We start from the raw sequence: 17,636 nt of genomic DNA, 5'->3' as shown, positions 1-17,636 counted from the left end.
CTGTGCAAAAGTCTCGAGTCACTCCTCATTTCTTTGTGTTTTGCTTCCAAAGAGCCAGGCTTGCAGATTTGTTCTTAACTGGCCTTGAGCAACAGTTCTCCAGGGTTTCTTGGTTTCTTTTTTACTCACTTTCAGTCCAGTACTAATGCATGACCATTTCCAGATGAATGTTTTGTTGCGTGTTAGGCCCCTTAGCACTGACTTGGTATCTCTTGGTATTTTGTGCGGTGTGTGCTTCATAAAACTGAGAAAACTGGACAAGTGGAAGATAAAAGAAGTAGTGTCAGGACTAAAAATCTATCTACAGCGGATAAATATTATCTGAAAGTTGTGTCCTTAAAAAATAAAAAATCCAGACAAGACCTGATACGGGACTTGAGAGATGCATCTGGTCCTTCAGTTGTTCAATGAAACCTCATCAGAAATGGTCTCAGTGGTAGGGTGAGTGACAAGAACCCATTATTGAAGAAGGGAAACAGGGAGAAAGGACTCAGGTATGCACATTACAAAAGAACTAGACTGAAATGTGAATACATATTATAGAGTGATGAATCCAAATTTGAAAATTTTAGTTCAAATCACTGATATGTTTAATTGAATTTATTGTCAGTATGTACGGAGAAGGTCAGGAGAGAAGTACAACAGTGAGTGTCTACAGCTGCCTGTGAAACACGGTGGAGGCTGTCATGGTGTAGGAGATTTTCTAAATTGATAGAATTATGAATCCATAAAAGATTTTGATCCACCATGGAATAGCATCTGAAATCCATCTTACAATGGTTTAAATGTTTAAATGTGACAACGGTCCCAAACTCACTGCCAATGCAATAAAAGGGTACCTGGAAAAACACACGACGGAACACTATCAGTCATGGATCGGCCTCTGCAGCACCTGGACATTAACATAATTGAAAATGTTGGATCATCTAAATGAAGCCAACACCCAAAGAAGAGCTTTGATGGTCCATAGAGAAGCCTGGAGAACTATTCTTGAAGACTCCTCAATAAAAAAATTACAAGAAAGCTGCTTGAGAGAGTTCAGATTGTGCTAAAGAATAATGGCTGGCTTTCATTGTACAAACTGTATTGCCATGTTTGTATTCATCCATTTCCCATTTTCCTAGCAAATTTTAAAGGAATAATGGGTAAAGGAAGACTTTGCACAGTACTGTAGAATGTGAGCTTTCATTTATAGAAAGGGAGATCATATTGGGTTAGTTTCTGATTTTTGGATGGCAAGAAGAGAAATAGAAATGAAGACGACACAGATCATTGCTGGCTGAAAGTCAGTGCTGTGAGGTGAAGGGATGTTGAAGCGGAAATGTGAAATTGGCAAAAATTGCCTCTGGCTATGTTATTTATTCAAGTCAGCCTGCAAAAGGAAGAGAGGAAATGAACATTAGGACATTTAATTGTATTTAAAAAAAATGTACTGTCATTACAAGTGTTAAAAGTCTGGAAAGCAGGAAAGTAAATCCTATTTAATCTTAATCGGGGATACAGCCCTTATCTGCTAATGTGGGCACTGACTTTAAAAGGTGAAGTTTGGCTCCCGCTACTCTGACTTTAGGGGTCTCCTGATCTTCCTGACTAAGTTACCTTTTAAGAAGACAAATTTATCCCCTGAGGTAATCCAGACACTTTTCTTTTATTTAAAAAAGGTCTTGCTAGTGACCTACCTCACTCCAAGGACAGCCTTTTCAGAAGTTATAGGTTTTCTCATTATGCAGGAGGCATTCCATGGATCTTTTAACGTTGTGGCATCAGTTGTGGCACCACACAGTATCTGATCATAAATAAATGCAGTGCAGAAAAAAAGGCATAGGAAACACTGAGCACATGTTTTGCAGTATTATGTACTGTAAGTGGTGCTTCATAAGCGTTACAGTGGCCACGCGAAAATGTCCAACGGGGATCTTTAAAATTTATACAGAAATACTTTTTTCTGTCTATCATACCTGTTCTACCTATAAAACATTATTTTATCATTATCTATGTTGTTTATGCAAAGAGTTAAAAACACAATTGATACTGCAAAAAATAAATACAACTGAAGGTAGGTTTATATTAATTATTTATTACAGTATCATCAGTACAAAATTATAGATGAAGTGGTGACGTCGTAATGTTTTAATCAATAACTACTTAGAGTGAAGTCATCATGGTTGGGCTGTTTTTACTTTGAAACAGAAGTCTGAATAAAATCTGAGTAAACATCTTGTTTGAAGACATTTGTGCAGAACCACTCAAAATATCCCAATTACTGATACCTAATTATGAAACAGTTACAGAGTAATTACAATAAAAATCAAAGCCTATATTTTAAAACAAAAACATGCATACATATCCACTCCAGAGGATAGAAAACTAATAAGGAGATTGATTTCTACAGAGCTGCAGCCAATGATTGTTTTAATTGTGGATGGATTTGTTTATTATTTTGTGACTGTTTAAAACAATAAGATTCAATTAGAGCTTTCAGTTTAGAGTAATTTGGTTTACTGCTGTTTTTTAAAAAAAATTACTACAATTTAAATCAGTAATCAAAACCGTTTTACTGGAAATTTTGTGGCAGGAAACATTTATATGATTAAAACTAAACAGCACAGATAAATATATTCAACACCTGAAGGTTAAACACACTTTAGCATTTAACCATACTTAGACTCTACTTAAGTTATAGTAGGCTACAGAAATTTTAGCATAAAAACATTTAAAGTACTTAAAATCATGCCTCACGGGGCAGGTGCCACCCTGTGCCACCTCCACCTGGACACGCCCCTGCCTGGCACTATTTTTTTCTTCGCTGTTGTGCTTTTATAATTTTTAGTCTAATGTTTAATTTCAGCATATAGTCAAAGCTATCGGTGTCCGTGAGGCTGGATGGAAAAAAATGTTAACGCGGATAGGCTGCTCTCTTTCTCTCTCTCTCTCTCGTTCACTCATCATACCTGCGCGCGCCCCCCTCTCTCTCTCTTTCCGCCACTTCAAAGCTCTACTTGAAAGTGGGCTCGAGACAAGAGTTGTCCTTTCCGCTGTGCTTGTGCCACGCGCTGTCATCGCCACAATGCCTCGAGGATTCTTGGTGAAGAGACACCGGCGAGGCTCGGCGTCATACCGGTCACGGAGCAACAACAACAAACCGGAGGGTGACCGGAACGGCGGCGGCGGGGGGTACAGCTGTGAAGCGACCGGAGCAGAGAGCCACGTGCTCAGTGTTTTCCCGTTTCAGCGGCAGGACGGAGAGTTCCCAGTGTCCCGCGAGGACTCCGCTGGTGTCAGGGAGGCGTGGAGCCCGCACGTGGAGTCCGCTCTGGAGGCGGAGGCGGACCGGCGCGCGCAGTTACCTGAGAGCGAGTTGGACGCTTTGAGCCCCGACGGTGACTTCTCGTGCTTCTTCCCACCGCCGCCTCCGCCACTCACCGACTCCTGCAGCCCCGTTAAACCGGTTGGCACGAGACTTCTTGAGCAGCGCGAGGAAGGAGAAAAACAGCTGCTGTTCACGGGCAGGTGTCTGCCGTCCTCCCCAGTACCCGACCTGCCGGACCTGCCGTTCCTGGTCAGCTCCACGCCGACCTCGGTGTCCGCCTCCATCGAGAGGATCCTCGCGAGCAGCAGCCGCCACCACGCGCCGTCCTACGGTCACGGTGACAAGTATGACCCTCCCCACGTGCACCTGTTCCCGCATCTTACCGTGATGAGCCAGGAAGCGGCGAGGAAACGCTCGTTCCTCGAGCCGAGCAGCAGCAGACACAGCAAACAGTCTGCGTGCAGCAACCCCACGAAAAAACCCAAAGTGAACCGGAAGCTGAACTTCGAGGACGAGGTCACGACCTCCCCGGTTCTGGGTCTGCGCATCAAGAAGGAGAGCCCCGAGCTGCGGAGGCACCGGGAGAAGTCGTCCGGCCCCGGCGGGAATCAGCCGCTGGGGGAGTTCATCTGCCAGCTGTGCAAAGAGGAGTACCCCGACCCCTTCTCCCTTGCGCAGCACAAGTGCTCCCGCATAGTGCGCGTGGAGTACCGGTGCCCCGAGTGCGACAAGGTCTTCAGCTGCCCGGCCAACTTGGCCTCTCACCGCCGCTGGCACAAGCCGCGCCCGGTGAGCAGCCCGGCTGGTGAGACCCCGACCCCCAACAAGAGCCTTTCGCTCAAAGAGGCACGAGGGCTCGCTCAGCACGAGAGGCCGCCGGTGGAGTTGGAGGGCAAGGAGAACGAGCTGCTGCGCGTGAACACCAATCAGCACCACGCGGCGCTGGACAGCTCCCGCATGAGGCGCGAGCAGTCTCTGCTACTGCTCCACGCGCGGTCCCGGGACAGCCCGGACGGCGACGGCCTCGCGCCTCCCCGCTACGACTCCTCTTCGCGTTACCGGAACCCGGCCGAGAGCTGCCTGGACCTGCAGCCGCAGGTGAGAGCCGCGGACAGCCCGCCATCCAGTCTCCTCGTGCTGAACCCAGAGGAGCGCGCGGACCTGCCCCAGCAGCAGCTTCCGCCTCTGCCGTTCGTTCAGTCGTTACCGGAGGAGGAGGTGTACGAGTGCCGGTATTGCGGGAAGAAGTTCCGGCGGCAGGCTTACCTGAAGAAACACCTGGCCGCGCACGAGATGACATCGCGAGCGTCTCCGCCCGCTGCATCTTACGGCCAAGCGCGCGAGCCCAGTTCCGGACAGAGCCAGGTGTGCCTTTGTCACCTGTGCGGCGCGCGCTTCCCGTCGGTCGAAATCAGGGACAAGCACCGGCTGTGGCACGCGATGAGGGACGAGCTGATGGCGGAGACTCTGGGAGGAGGAGGACGCAGAGGGGACGTTTTCCACGCGCACAGAGAGGAGAGCGGTGGCGGGGAGTGCGACCAGCAGCAGCAGCAGGAGCAGCAACAGATCTTCACGTGCAAACACTGCCCCTCCACTTTCTTCAGCTCCCCGGGACTCACGAGACACATCAACAAGTCTCACCCCACCGAGAACCGGCAGGTGATGCTGCTGCAGATGACCGTGCGGCCGTGAGTCGCGCGCAAAACTGTAGTTTGGAAAAGGTGGAAAAAAGTTTATTTATCAAGAAGTCCTTTCAGAAGCAAGTCTTGCCATTCGGTAGCCATCTTGGTAACACCTCCGGGCACTTATTTTAAAATATTGAATTAATTTTAATGGTCACCTGGACACAAAATCTGCTCGTAGATACTAAAATCTGATAAAATAACATCTCAAAATGTCTTTTTTTTCTCCCACAAAGCTACCAATCTACCACAAACCTCTGATTGTTTCTTCTCTGGGTGCTTAAATAACACATTTATAGTTCTGCTGTAGTATATTTGGACTATATGCTACACCCTGAGTGAGTAAAAGATGCTGAAGATGACCTGTAACTGTCCAAGGTCCTGAAACCCTGCCTGGAAACTGGCTTCTACACAACCATCCTAGCTCGCTTTTCCTTAAAGGGAAAAGGGGATATTTTAAGTTACCGGACAAAACAAATAATCCAGAATAATGTTAACTGATTAAATTATTTCTTCTTATTACTTACAGTTCAGCTTTTCTTGCAAATAACCTGGCACTAAAGCTCATTAATGCCACCACCAGAGTGAGTAAAACGGGCCCAACAGCCAGTCATTTTGAACTTGGCATTTGTTTTTGTGTTCACTGAAGCTCAGGAGTGCAACCATAATGGGTGATCTTCCTCCTTCTCATCCTAAAAAACTAAATTTTCAAACCACAAATGTACAGAGATCAATGAATAAGAGTAAAGAGAAAACAATCAGACCTTTTATAATAAACATGCTCATTAATTTCTCAGCTATAAAATATTTTCATACAGAAATGAAACAGTTAATGTTATACTGCTATTAAAAAAGGTCTTTTGTCTTTGATTATTCATGTTGAGATATTTGCTAAATGCCTTTATGATGCTAAAAATGTAACGTGTGGTTCTATGAAGACTGTACAGTCCTATTTTGATATGGCTGAATGTGAAACTAATGACACAATTGTGAATAAATGTGAGTAGAGTCCAATCAACACTGTGCTGTCAGCCTGCTGCTGTTATTGTTTTGAAGCTGATTAACCACACAACTCTGGCAGTTACTGGTACGAATTGTTTTATTGTCAAACTCCATCGTGGCACATCCATACGCTTGCCGTGTGGCCGGCGTTAACACATGTTCACACAGTTGACAGTTTGTGGAGTGTGTGCGCAGTCAAAGCATGCAGCTGGTACTGAACTGGTGTCATGCAGTGTGTGTAATCAGTAGTATCCATCAGGTGGGGGATTTACACGGTTTCTCCTCTTCAGATGAAGAGTGACGCCGATATGACTTATTCATGCTCTTTGGGTGGAAACTAGTTGTAGGGGACAAAAAAGAACAGTATGTACAACCCGTGGATCTTTAAAGCAGCATCTGAACGCTAATCCACTGGGGAGCGTAAACATGGTGCCGTCGTGTGGTTTCGGTGCTGGGACGGAGTTTGGGGTGTGAACTGAGCAGGCTCGGTGACCTCTAGTATACATACACATATATATACACGCAGCATGTAGAGATCAGGGTGCAGTGGGGCCTCTCAACCATTCAATGGTGCTTTGACCTCAGTGACAAAAGTAACAAGAGTAAATAATTTAAAGGGAAGACTCAAACCTCAGCTGACTTCAAGTAACTGCACACGAATCTGATCTCCTCCTTTTTAAATATTAAGTTTGAAATAAAAGAAAATTGTTACACAATCCCTTTAATCTATAGAGTATATGGCTGAAACAAACAGTAACAAAACTTTCACCAGTAACAGACACGGGAAGAGCGTTCGTTTAACCCTTTTTCCTCTAAACTCACAGAAAGAGCTAAACTGAAAATGTTAAATACATTAAAAAAAAAAAAGTGGTAGTGTTGCGACTGCATGCTGATGCCCCCTCCCTCAATGACACCTCTTTTTCTTCCCCTTCTTTGGCGGTGGTTCTCTTATTTTTGTATTTTTTTCCCCCCCCAACCCTGAAAACTGCCTACAAAACACTGAAAATGAAGCGCTAAACCAACTCTTAGTGGACTTTTGTGGACCCAGATCCCAACACGCTGAAGTGTGCTTTAAATACCAGTCCCCCTTCCCCCCACCCACCAGCCTTTTACAGTAATTCACGAGAATGATGATTCCCTCCATACAGATTTACAAGCTCCATCACGGGAAGAACAACGTAGAATGAATTTAAATTCCTGGACGATGAAGAGCAAGCTGGTTATGAAAGCTTGAAATCTTGTAGCGCTAACCTACTTTTTGTTTTGTTTTCTAGCAAGTCTGCGGTTTGGATTTCAACCACAGTTTGGCTTTGGCAGCTATAACCGTATTTACACACGCACAACAAGCTTCCTTACACTGTACACATTCTTATAGATATTCATATATCTACTATGTATATATATATATATATATATATATATATATATATATATATATATATATATATATATATATTATACTCATATAGATATACAACATATACTCGAGGGAACAAAGAAAGAAAAAGCTGTGGTTCTTTGCCTCAGATGAAGGACTGACTAAAAATACAGTAACATTCCTGTTCGGGTCAAAACTCAGTTTACAGTCAATTAAAAGAAAAAACCCCGACATGTTAATATTAATATCAGTGCTCGTTTTACAGCATCAGAAGAAAACAAAATGATATATGCAAATGCCTCCTCTTCCATCGGTCGGTCCTGTTAATGATCATCAGAGGAAGTTCAGACTTTTATTCTGGATTCAAACACAGAGAACGTTTTTTTGGCTTGAGAAACTAACTCTCTTTATCATTTCAGGTCTGCGCTGCGCACAAAAAAAAATAGACTTTTATCGCTTTCTTTACAGCCTCCACTCCCACCTCTGCCTTTACACACACACACACACTCACACACACACCTCCTATAGTACAAATATACAGATTCCTTACAGCAACGCTCGGTGCATGACGCGACACACTGATGCTTTTCTTCTTCTTTGCAGTCCTGCTCACACCGACTGGCATTGTGTGCACTTTCTAACATGGCACAGGCTGTTATGAACTAATACTGCACTGCTAATTTTACTACTCAACATGCTGCAACACTGGTTTGACTTGTCTCTCTCTGTGTGTGTGTTTTTTTTCCCCAAGAAAAGCTGCAGATATACAGAGCAGCATCTGTGAGTATTTTTCAAAATAAAAGTTACAGTATTGCCCATAGAATACTTTTATATATATTTAGTACAAGAGAACACGTGTGCCCATTAAAGCCCAGGGTCCAACCAGAAATGCAACATGCTGGGATGAATCAGCGTCTACTCAAGAGTTTATATTAATTTGCTTACATACCTAATTTTGTGTGCTTTGTAAACGGACCAATTTAAAATTGCTTGTTTTTGAGGATCCTGATACCTCTCATTGGCTGATATGAAAGCTTTTTGTTTCCTAATGTGATATCAAGTGTGAGTTCTGGCCGAGTCCTGCAGTTTGGGGAGTTTAGGTTTTATTGGCTGATCCGGAGGAGCGTCGCAGCTTCATGGACATGCGGCTCTTGCTAGTCCGAGGAGACATGGGGGACGCCGTGTCGCTCCCGGCCTCCCCAAGAGCCGGACTTTCTCCCCGAAGAATCTCTAGGCAGGAGCCTGAAGAGGAAGAGGAAGAAGAGGAGGAGAAGGGGAGTTTGAGGGGAAGACGGGCGAGGTGAGGGGGTGGAGGTAAATAAGGAGAAAAAGGATGAAGGGACAACAATAAAATTATATTTCAGCCCACTGTGATCTATGAAGCCACACTGCACAGATTCCTACAGTCACAGAGGCAGGACAGACACACAGACACACAGCTAGAGACAGGAACCTGATACAAGCTCTATTTCCTTAAGTTAAAGGTTCCCCAAAACCACTAGACATGTGCATGACCTATACTTAATGTGAAACAGAAAAGTATTTTATGGTTGGTTTATTTAAACCAACCAAAATTAAGTTAATCTGAGCTAGACTAAGCCTCGCTGATAGGACATACTAACCCTTTACCAGTGACTACAAAGACATTTTAAAATTTTTCCTGCTTTGCAGCTGAACCTGTTATAGAACAGGTACCACCTCTATCAGGATAGCTTTGGATGATACAGTTTAAAGCAAGGCTGTCAAACTCATTTCATGTACAGCTCACTTTGATGTTAAGTGGGCTGGACGAGTGAAACTCACCGTTGTGTCAGTGTAAAGACGTTTAGATAAACATTTAGTCCCTGAGACATCTTAATACAAGAAACAGAAGTGCAAATTAAATAGTAGGTCTCAGGTTTACTACATAATAAAGAAATGTTCCAACAGAACGACATCTGAGCTAAAACTGCAAAAAATAAATGTTTCAAATTGCAGAGAAACTTCTGGTAGCTCACTGCAGAGACTGTCCTGTAATTTAAAGTATTTTAAAGTGCAATTTAAAGTCCACAATTTATTCACCATCTCTAGTGCATACCATTCACAGCTAGCATGAAGAACCTTCTGCGTAAGACCTTTCCCTTTAACCCTGAGCTGGTTAAAGCTGTCTAGTGGTTTCGGGACCATCAGATACATTGCACTATGCTCCTCTAATGAGTGGAAGTTAAGTTAGGAGAGGATAAAGGAGGAAAGAGAGAAGGACAAAGAAATAAAGAAGGTATTGGAAGAGGAGCAGTTCAGGAGAGAGAAGAAAAAGAAAACTGAATAAAAACAGAAAAAAGAAAAAGGAGCAGAAAGACACATATGACAGACTTCACAAGCACATTTACAATACGTACACGTACATAATGAGTACACATACAACAGAGCATATTCACTTAATTTGTCCCATCCCTGTTACATTGAAAGTGCACAATCGAAAACACAGAAAACAGCGTTAGTCCAACATTCAAACAGCTTTTGTGCACATGTGCAAACCTATGCTTGGTTTACCACTTTTAACAGGGTTTCAGAGTGCATATCTTTGAGCAGCACTATGGCACTACATCATATCACAACTGGGAAGAGAGAGAGCGAGAGGAGCATACAAAAATGTTAGAGGTCAAGTTTCACCAGGTGAGCGTGACATCGGAGGTTAACAGAACGACCAAGTTACGGATCGAGTGGACAGACAGGAGAAAAGGACGTCTCACTTTCACCCGGCCTCGGAGAGCGATTTGCTATGACGTTCGTGTCGTGTTTGAGGAACATTTATCAGGATGCAGAGTGGGTACGTTAATAAATCAAGATGTTATTTTCATCCCGACAGCCAGTGAGTCAGACATCTCAAGAGGAAGACAAAATGTTTCCCTCTAAGGTTGTCTTCTTGTGCCTGTGATGAGTGAAAGTCACCTTTGCGGCAAAACTTTTAAAATTTGTAGATCGCTCTGTGGAAGTCCCATTCTCACCACTTGCAGCTGCCTGTGTTAAATCTTTAACCTGAAGTTCAGATGTAGAAGCTACGGGGAGCTAAATCTACCGAATATAGCATGTGGTGAACATGGTGTGGATAAAAAGCACAAACGGTGTGCTGACTGGGTTCACAAGGGCTCACACCACAGGTCAGGGGGTCTGCAATGACTCCTCATTTTCAGAAGTCTCAGGAAATCTGTGTTAGTTGCAAAAGATGGATGTAAACCATTTCTTGGGTTACCCTTATATTTTTCACTTTAATGATTAACAATTATATAAAAGGTACCAACAGCATACAGATCCAGTCACCAGTGGGGGTAATTACCATTATTAACTGGGGAAATTACTTGTAGAGACCAGGCTGTGAACAAGCGCCATCCTGCTGTAAAGGCGTGCATTTTAGCACGGGAGTCTGCGGGGAGTGACTGCAGCTTTTGGAAGCAGCTTAAAGTTTTAGTTTTAGCACCAGAAAGCTGCTGCTTGGACAGAAAAGGACTTCAAGGAAAAGACAAACAACTAGCATTTAGATAAGGAGACCAACCAGAGTAAGAGACACTTTAAAATTTTGTTTTGTTTTTAAGAATAAATTAAAACTGGACTTATTTGTGTGTCTGACACTCAAGAATAAAAACAAGTGTCTTGCCCTCTTAATGATCCATAAAACAAAAGTCACACCAAACCACAAGTTGAAAGTGAGGCTTCCTTTTAAAGTGAAGGCAGCTGTTAACACATGCAGACCTGGTTAAACAGTCGAAAACACAGGAGGAAGAAGAAACGGAGAGATGGAGAAATCACAGGAGTGTAAAGGCTAGGCTGTAACGTCATTAGGAAGAGCCAGTCAGAACTGGGCGTGTCAATCATGTGACCAGGCTTACCTTTTTAGCTATAGGCAAGTGAGACAATACGATCTAAAGGAGGAGGGGGGGAGGGGGACAAAAAGAAAATAAAATGGGTGGGAAAAATTGAAATAAAACAAAATAAAATAAAAACAGAGAGAAGAATGATTGATCATTGTGTTTGTTAAGAGAGGTGAACCTGTGAGTAAATACAGGAGGGGGAGGGCAGGAAGTGAATTACTCTGGGTTGACTTCAGAGGACAGGATCATCAAAAGTTTGTCAAAAACGAAATCTCAATTCACAATTTTTAGATGTGACACACTCATCGTGACTAAAGGTCAAGCAGGCTTAATTACTGGAATTACTGGGATCTGATCCTGTGCTCTGAAAGGGAATTTGGGGCCCAACCCATGACAAACCAAAACAGAGCCTTTAATATGTTACATTTAAATGCCATTTAATAAGAATGAGTAAAAATCTGTGGGTGGGGTGGGCGGGAGTGTTGTGCCAGATTTATTTAACCTCAAAGCAGGTTGATTATTGTTGTATTATTATTAATATTTTGACACAGCAGCTGGTAAGATGAGGAGCAGGTGGCTAAGGAAAGGAAACAGGCATCAATTATACAAATATTAAGACAAACGCACACAGTCACACCTGTCATGTGTCCCTACAAACCATCATTTGATTACACCACGCACTTCTGCTCCTTCAGGTCACACATTTAGTCTTTAAGAAGAAAATATGTGGCTTACCTACAAAAATTAATTAATTTTTAATTAGATTAAACTGGAGCCAAAGGACAGACCACAATTTTAAGCAGATAAATTGCAAGGACTAATGATCTGTATCGATTTAATAAACTTAAACAGGATACATATGAGAGTCATATTTAAGTCCCATGTGCGCGCCTGGCATCTCTACGGCTGATCAGATGTCAGCTAATTCCTCAGAGGAGCTCTAGAGAGAGAAAAAAGGGCCCGAGTGCAGCTTTGGATACAAAACAGAGCTCAGCAGATACTCAGGCTGTGAGCTATAGTGTGTGTGTGTGTGTGTGTGTGTGTGTGTGTGCTCTGAAGTTCATCCTATCAAATCTGGACAATGAGTGCCAGCAAAATACAATCTGTACACAGCAAACACAAAATATGTGGGATTTTTTATTGAGTATGTCACGCTGTTATCGTCGGTGCTCCGGCACCAATTTAAGAATCAAAATCTGCCATTTTAAGACATTTTTAATTAGAAGTGAACAATGTAGAAATGTGAAGTGCTCAGCAGTGCAGCGATCCCTATAACAGGGCAGCGTTTGATGGTTTCTTTGGCCACACTTTCCATAAGTATATTCCTTTGGAGCTGAGTATTTTTCGTTTTTAAAAAGAAATTATTAGCCATTTCATAGGATTTTAAAATGTTAATATTTTTTGTACATTTGACTTTTTATTTACCTGTTTTTCCTTTGAGAAGAGGACATAAAACCAAAGGACTAGAATAGAATACCATAGAATACTATTTGGTCCATAATTTAATGCTAGCTTTAGTCCTCAGCGAATGAGTCAGAGTGCATTTCTTCTACTATGTCCAGCTACTGATGTGCCAAATATATCCCCTCTAAAATAAAAGAACTTTAACTGAGAATAGTTGCAGTTTTTGGTTTAACTGTTTATTTCTCATATGAGGTGTAATAAAGAAACCAATTAGGCTTTTCCACCCAAATTTACCCTGTCGTTTAGAATTAGTTGATTATTGTGAACTTAAGTGTGTTTCATGAATACTGTGGATATTTTCTGATTTAACGTTCACAGGGGTGTGCACAGAATTTCTGAGACCTTGAAACGTTAAAAGTACAGGACATATTACATATTACTGTGTGCTGCACTTTTTTCTGGTAGCCTGAATGTTGGACATGTTTCCAGATAATTCACTGGAATGCAATATTTGCATACACTTTAAAGGGTCAGGAGACCATGTGGGACATGTGGCTCCTTTTTACCTTAATTTTAACACCATCTCATGTTATGGCTAACACCCAGATTTATAGCCTATTTCATACATTTTTGACAGGTGTAGCTGCTGCTGCTGTGGTCTCACCTGTGTCAGAGGGCAGGTGAGTGCAAGGAGCAGGACTGTAGACTCGGGCTGCGTAATCCTCAAACGTGGTTGGCTCCTGGTGGTTCTGCACGATATTTTCTAAGTATCGGGCGCGCTCCTCATAGCTGAGTTCAAAGGTCAAGGACAACTCAAACAGGAGCAGAAACACAGACACTAACAAAAAGAAGCACAATGGGTAACTTGCCCTTAAAAAGTTATTAAAGCCACCACTAGAGGCCGAACAATACAGGATTTTTAAGAACAATATCAATTCCAATACTGATATTTGGTGATTTAAATATCAGATACATCAATCAATATTTTATTTTATTTTATGTCAGAAATTAAATAGCTTGTTTACACTCAGCCAGAGTCCGCTTAGATTTGCTGCCTGTTGTTGTGGACAAATATGGATTATCAGCACTTGTACCATGATAAAAATGATAACCGATTAAATCTTTAATTATTCCAGAATCATAGTCAACAGAAACAAAATAATTCAAATAACACAAAAACAAGATAAAAACAAAAGCATCCAAATCACCTTCCCACAGAGAGAAATACACCAGTGTTTCCGGGTCTTATTGTATTTATTTTTAACTTTTCATTGGTATCAGTCGCTATAAATGCCGATACCAATATACCTAAAAAGGTCCTGTGGTTCGAGCCTACATCTATAACCGCTGCCACACAAAAATGGGACAGGAATAAAACACAAAATAACCATTATGTTTGTTTCTTTTAGTCAAGCTTACAAATACACATTTAAGGTGAAATTACTGGTCATGGTGAATATGGAGGTGATAAAGATACAAGATAAAGTTGCACACTGGTGCTGCGGAGCTTGAAATGGGTGGTGTTACAAAGGACACCGGCCAACTGGGGGACTGAAGACCAGGATAACTGTTTCTGTTGTAAATATTAAAATCCTTCAAATTTATGGGGAAAATACTGCTCGAGGCCAATCATTACAAAAAAACCCAAACTTGCTAATTAACTGTTTGCATACTTCATACGATTAAATGTGAAACTAAAATGAAGTTGAGCTACTTTAACAAAGCTTTCTCCAATTTCAGTCCCCCCCCTTTTCTAAACACATTGCATAGTTATGAAAAACCTTTGATGTTCCACGAGAGCGATAAAAAAACTACATTAAAGTCTCATGTGCTTCCAAATTCTTTCAAAGCTCAATGTGCTAAATGTGGATTATTTGTCAAGAGTTTAACCCGCAATAGAAATCCACCGCATCTCTTATTCAGGCTGCGTAGGCCTTGTAGGCCGGCAAATAACCCATTGTGAAATAATCTGCAATGTCCTCCAAATTCATGCAGTTTAACATAATTCAGCACTGTGTGCGTCATGTTTCAATTCAGCCCTCCAAAGTGAGCTCTCTCACTTATTATGGCCCTCTGGAATAACAAATATCACCCGGCCGTGCCCTGAAACGAACGCTTATATAAGAAGGGAGTAAACCTTTAAAGGATTATAGTTTTTGGTTTAATATAATATAAATGATAAAAGAACTCAAACCCTAATTTGGAGCCCAGTACAAGAAAACTGAAATGCCACGTGTTTATTGAATGACCGTGTACCTTCATGTCCATGTGACTCTACAGAGAATAATCCAGCCAGAGACAGAAAGAGAGAAAAAAAACTTGCTATTTATCACTTGCTATTATTCAAAACGAGAGGCTTCAGCAGAGAGCAGAGTAAATGGAAACCAGGACTTCAACTGTCCATCTATTAGAGATAACCTCATTGATAGAATGACATTTACCCTCTCTTGCTTAGTCCTTCTCATACATCCCCCCATAATGACAGACACGCACAGCTGTTACGGCCTCCTGACACACACGCGCACACCCATACACAAATATAAACACACACACAGTTCAGTCCCATCATCTCCCAACAGAATGACCATTTGCTCAGTGAGCTCCAATAACGAGGGCTTTTCAACGAGAAAACAGCGTTTATGTGTGTGTGTCCGGATTTGATAAGTTTGGATGTGAGAAAGCACAGTGTGTGTGTGTGCACGTGATGCTGTTCGAGTGTGTGATGGGATTAAGCCAATGAATCTTCAGAATGAAATCTGTGTGTGTGTGAGTGCACGTTGTGAATGGCTCGGCCATCTGTAACAGCACCCATGGGTTTTCTATTGGGTTAGAGAGCTGGTCTATGGGCCTCAGAAGGAGAGAGATTCAGGTCTAATGGTAACTGATTCAGTTACAGACAATGATAATAACAACAATATGGCTGCTTTAAAGTGCGCTGGCACAACAGAGGGGAAAGGAGGGGAGGCAGATAAGTGGAAAAAAAGCAGGGAAAATATAGAGGAGGAAATCTATATAAACTTGTGACAGGGCGATGGTTTGTCAAAGATTGTTTCTGACATTTACCAGACTTGACTTCACGGGAACTTCAACGTCTAAAAACAGCTGCTATAAAGAGCTAAAAAGAAAAGAAAAGAAGGAGGGGACGGGGGTCGGAGGAGCAAATGCAGTGAGATGCTGAGGGAGGAAGAGAACTTGTTAAAAGGGAAACAGCAAAGGTGAAGATGAAGGAAGGGTGAGAATCCTGCGGTGAGCCGCAGAGGAAGCGAGGCAGCGAGGCAGCGAGGGCGATGTTTAAGTAACAACATGAGAGCCGGGAGAGCAGCGGCAGGCGCACAAAGACCGTCGAGCCGGCGCCTCGCACACCGAGTCTCTGTGTGATCTCGCCGTTTGCCCTTTCCTGCTTCCCCCTCACCGCCATCACACCTCCCCCTTTGGTGAACGAAGGTGTGTTTGTGCGCGTCGGAGGGGGAAGAGAGGTCTGCATGTAATGCAATTAGGAGATAGAGGTGCTATTATATATTCAGGCAAACAACACCTAATCATCTTCATATCATGTTTTAATAATGTGTGTCTGAGAAAGGGGGAGGGGGAAAAAAAGGCACATAAAAGGCTCCCGTTTCCTCATTTCTGAGGAGGTGAAAAGGTTTAAAGGACACCCGCGGGAAAGAAAGATGTCTGCAGAGACGGGAGAATAAGGACAAATACATACAGAGACGCAGTACCACTGCTGAGATAAGTGACGGGAACATCTCTTTCTTCCCTCGTCCTCCGTCTGCCTCCTTTATACCTCCTTCCCTTTTTGTTCCTCTCAGTGTGGGCTGTGTCACCGTGTCACAAACACCAACTCCCCGCTGGGATGAGGCGACATGAGGAGGACAGGGACGAGGACCGATGTGCAAAACATACACGAGCAGTAATCTCACCTTCATCAGCGGTGGAAAGCTTTAAAACACTCTGCACGGAGAACGTCCGCTACACCGGGCTGTTCTAGCAACAAAAATGTCCACATGGGGTCTTTATAAATCTTTATAATTAATGTCTCTACGACATCGACTGCATATTAAACCTTTTTTCTTATTTTTTTTATGAAAGTCACGTGTGGTCTCGACACCTTGTCCTGCCTTGGGAACCTCGAGAAACCCTGTTAACGCTGCTTCGAGACACTTCGCCATCGAAGCAAACTTTAGCACTTTTCTTTACGTGACAACATTTAGAGCAAAATATTTATCTTCTTTAAGCCAAATTAAATACAGGTCCTGTGTGTCTCTTTCTGCTTCAGCTTTTACAAACATTTTTCTCTTATTTGATACTGAAAATTAAGTCTTAATAACAGAAACTGTGACTGAGATTTAACGATTTTAGATTTTCTTGGTATTTCTTTTCCCAAATTTTTAATCCTCCTCTGTGAAGCATTTCAGGAGGCCGGTCTGCACGAAGCACAGTACTGAAATAAAGTTATTATTATTGGTATTAAAAAAAAAAGAAAAAAAGTAGAAACCATTGAGAGGTCATAGAAAATAGAGTTGAAATGCGCTCGCACATCTCTGCCTCCATCCATCCCTCTGTCCCTCTATCCAAATGGCAGTCGCAACTATGAAATCTGCTGTAATTGAATTTCAGATGGCTCCTCTTATTAAGTCATTAGCAGCAAAATATCCCTCTTTCAGCGAGAGAAGGGGAAAGAAAGAGGGAAAATTATAAGGGGAGGAAGAGGGGAGGAAGGCTGGTGAGGGAGAAAAAGAAAGCAGAGCAGAGAAAGGCGGACAGGAGAAACATGGAGGAGAGAGGGGGCGGATAAAGAGGCTCTTTTGTGTCGAGTCAGAAACTCATTTTCTTGTGCGTGGCTGAAAGGAGTGGAGAGAGTGAAGTGTTCGTGCTTTCCTCCTGCTCTTTCTCCCCCTCTTCTGTCGCTCTCTCTCTCCCTCCATTTCAGACCTTTTCTCTCCCGCAGCGCCGCTCATTGTGGCGGTGTTCGACTCCTGTGATCACTTGAGACGGAGGGAGGCTGGAGG

At 42.8% G+C, this 17,636-nt stretch overlaps 2 protein-coding genes across 6 annotated transcripts in view; one reads left to right on the top strand and one right to left on the bottom strand.

Annotated features, from left to right (window-relative positions):
- The first annotated feature begins 3,048 nt into the window (after positions 1-3,048).
- insm2 (insulinoma-associated 2) lies at positions 3,049-5,886 on the top strand. The gene has a single exon (XM_006799351.3). It carries the CDS (start codon positions 3,068-3,070, stop codon positions 5,000-5,002), a length of 1,935 nt encoding a protein of 644 aa, XP_006799414.2. The 5' UTR covers positions 3,049-3,067; the 3' UTR covers positions 5,003-5,886.
- A 2,273-nt stretch (positions 5,887-8,159) lies between these two features.
- ralgapa1 (Ral GTPase activating protein catalytic subunit alpha 1) overlaps positions 8,160-17,636 on the bottom strand; it is a 69,547-nt gene continuing 60,070 nt past the window's right edge. For 4 of the 5 annotated variants that reach the window (XM_087833057.1, XM_087833058.1, XM_087833059.1 and 1 more), the window contains 2 exons: positions 13,289-13,413; positions 8,160-8,614 (listed from right to left, as the gene is read on the bottom strand). In XM_087833057.1, coding sequence (XP_087689183.1) covers positions 8,469-8,614; positions 13,289-13,413 — 271 coding nt within the window. In that variant the 3' untranslated portion in view covers positions 8,160-8,468. Of the gene's footprint in view, positions 8,615-9,449; positions 9,562-13,288; positions 13,414-17,636 lie in introns of all 5 variants that reach the window. The other variant, XM_087833061.1, reaches the window with a different exon arrangement.

Source organism: Neolamprologus brichardi, chromosome 19 (assembly GCF_056152115.1).
Source record: "Neolamprologus brichardi isolate AB-2024 chromosome 19, ASM5615211v1, whole genome shotgun sequence".
NCBI lineage: Eukaryota > Metazoa > Chordata > Actinopteri > Cichliformes > Cichlidae > Neolamprologus > Neolamprologus brichardi.
This window is presented reverse-complemented; position numbering and strand designations above follow the sequence as displayed.

Bases quoted from the DNA above. Each gene is read 5' to 3' on its own strand.
- insm2 (XM_006799351.3), top strand. From the start codon at position 3,068: ATGCCTCGAGGATTCTTGGTGAAGAGACACCGGCGAGGCTCGGCGTCA.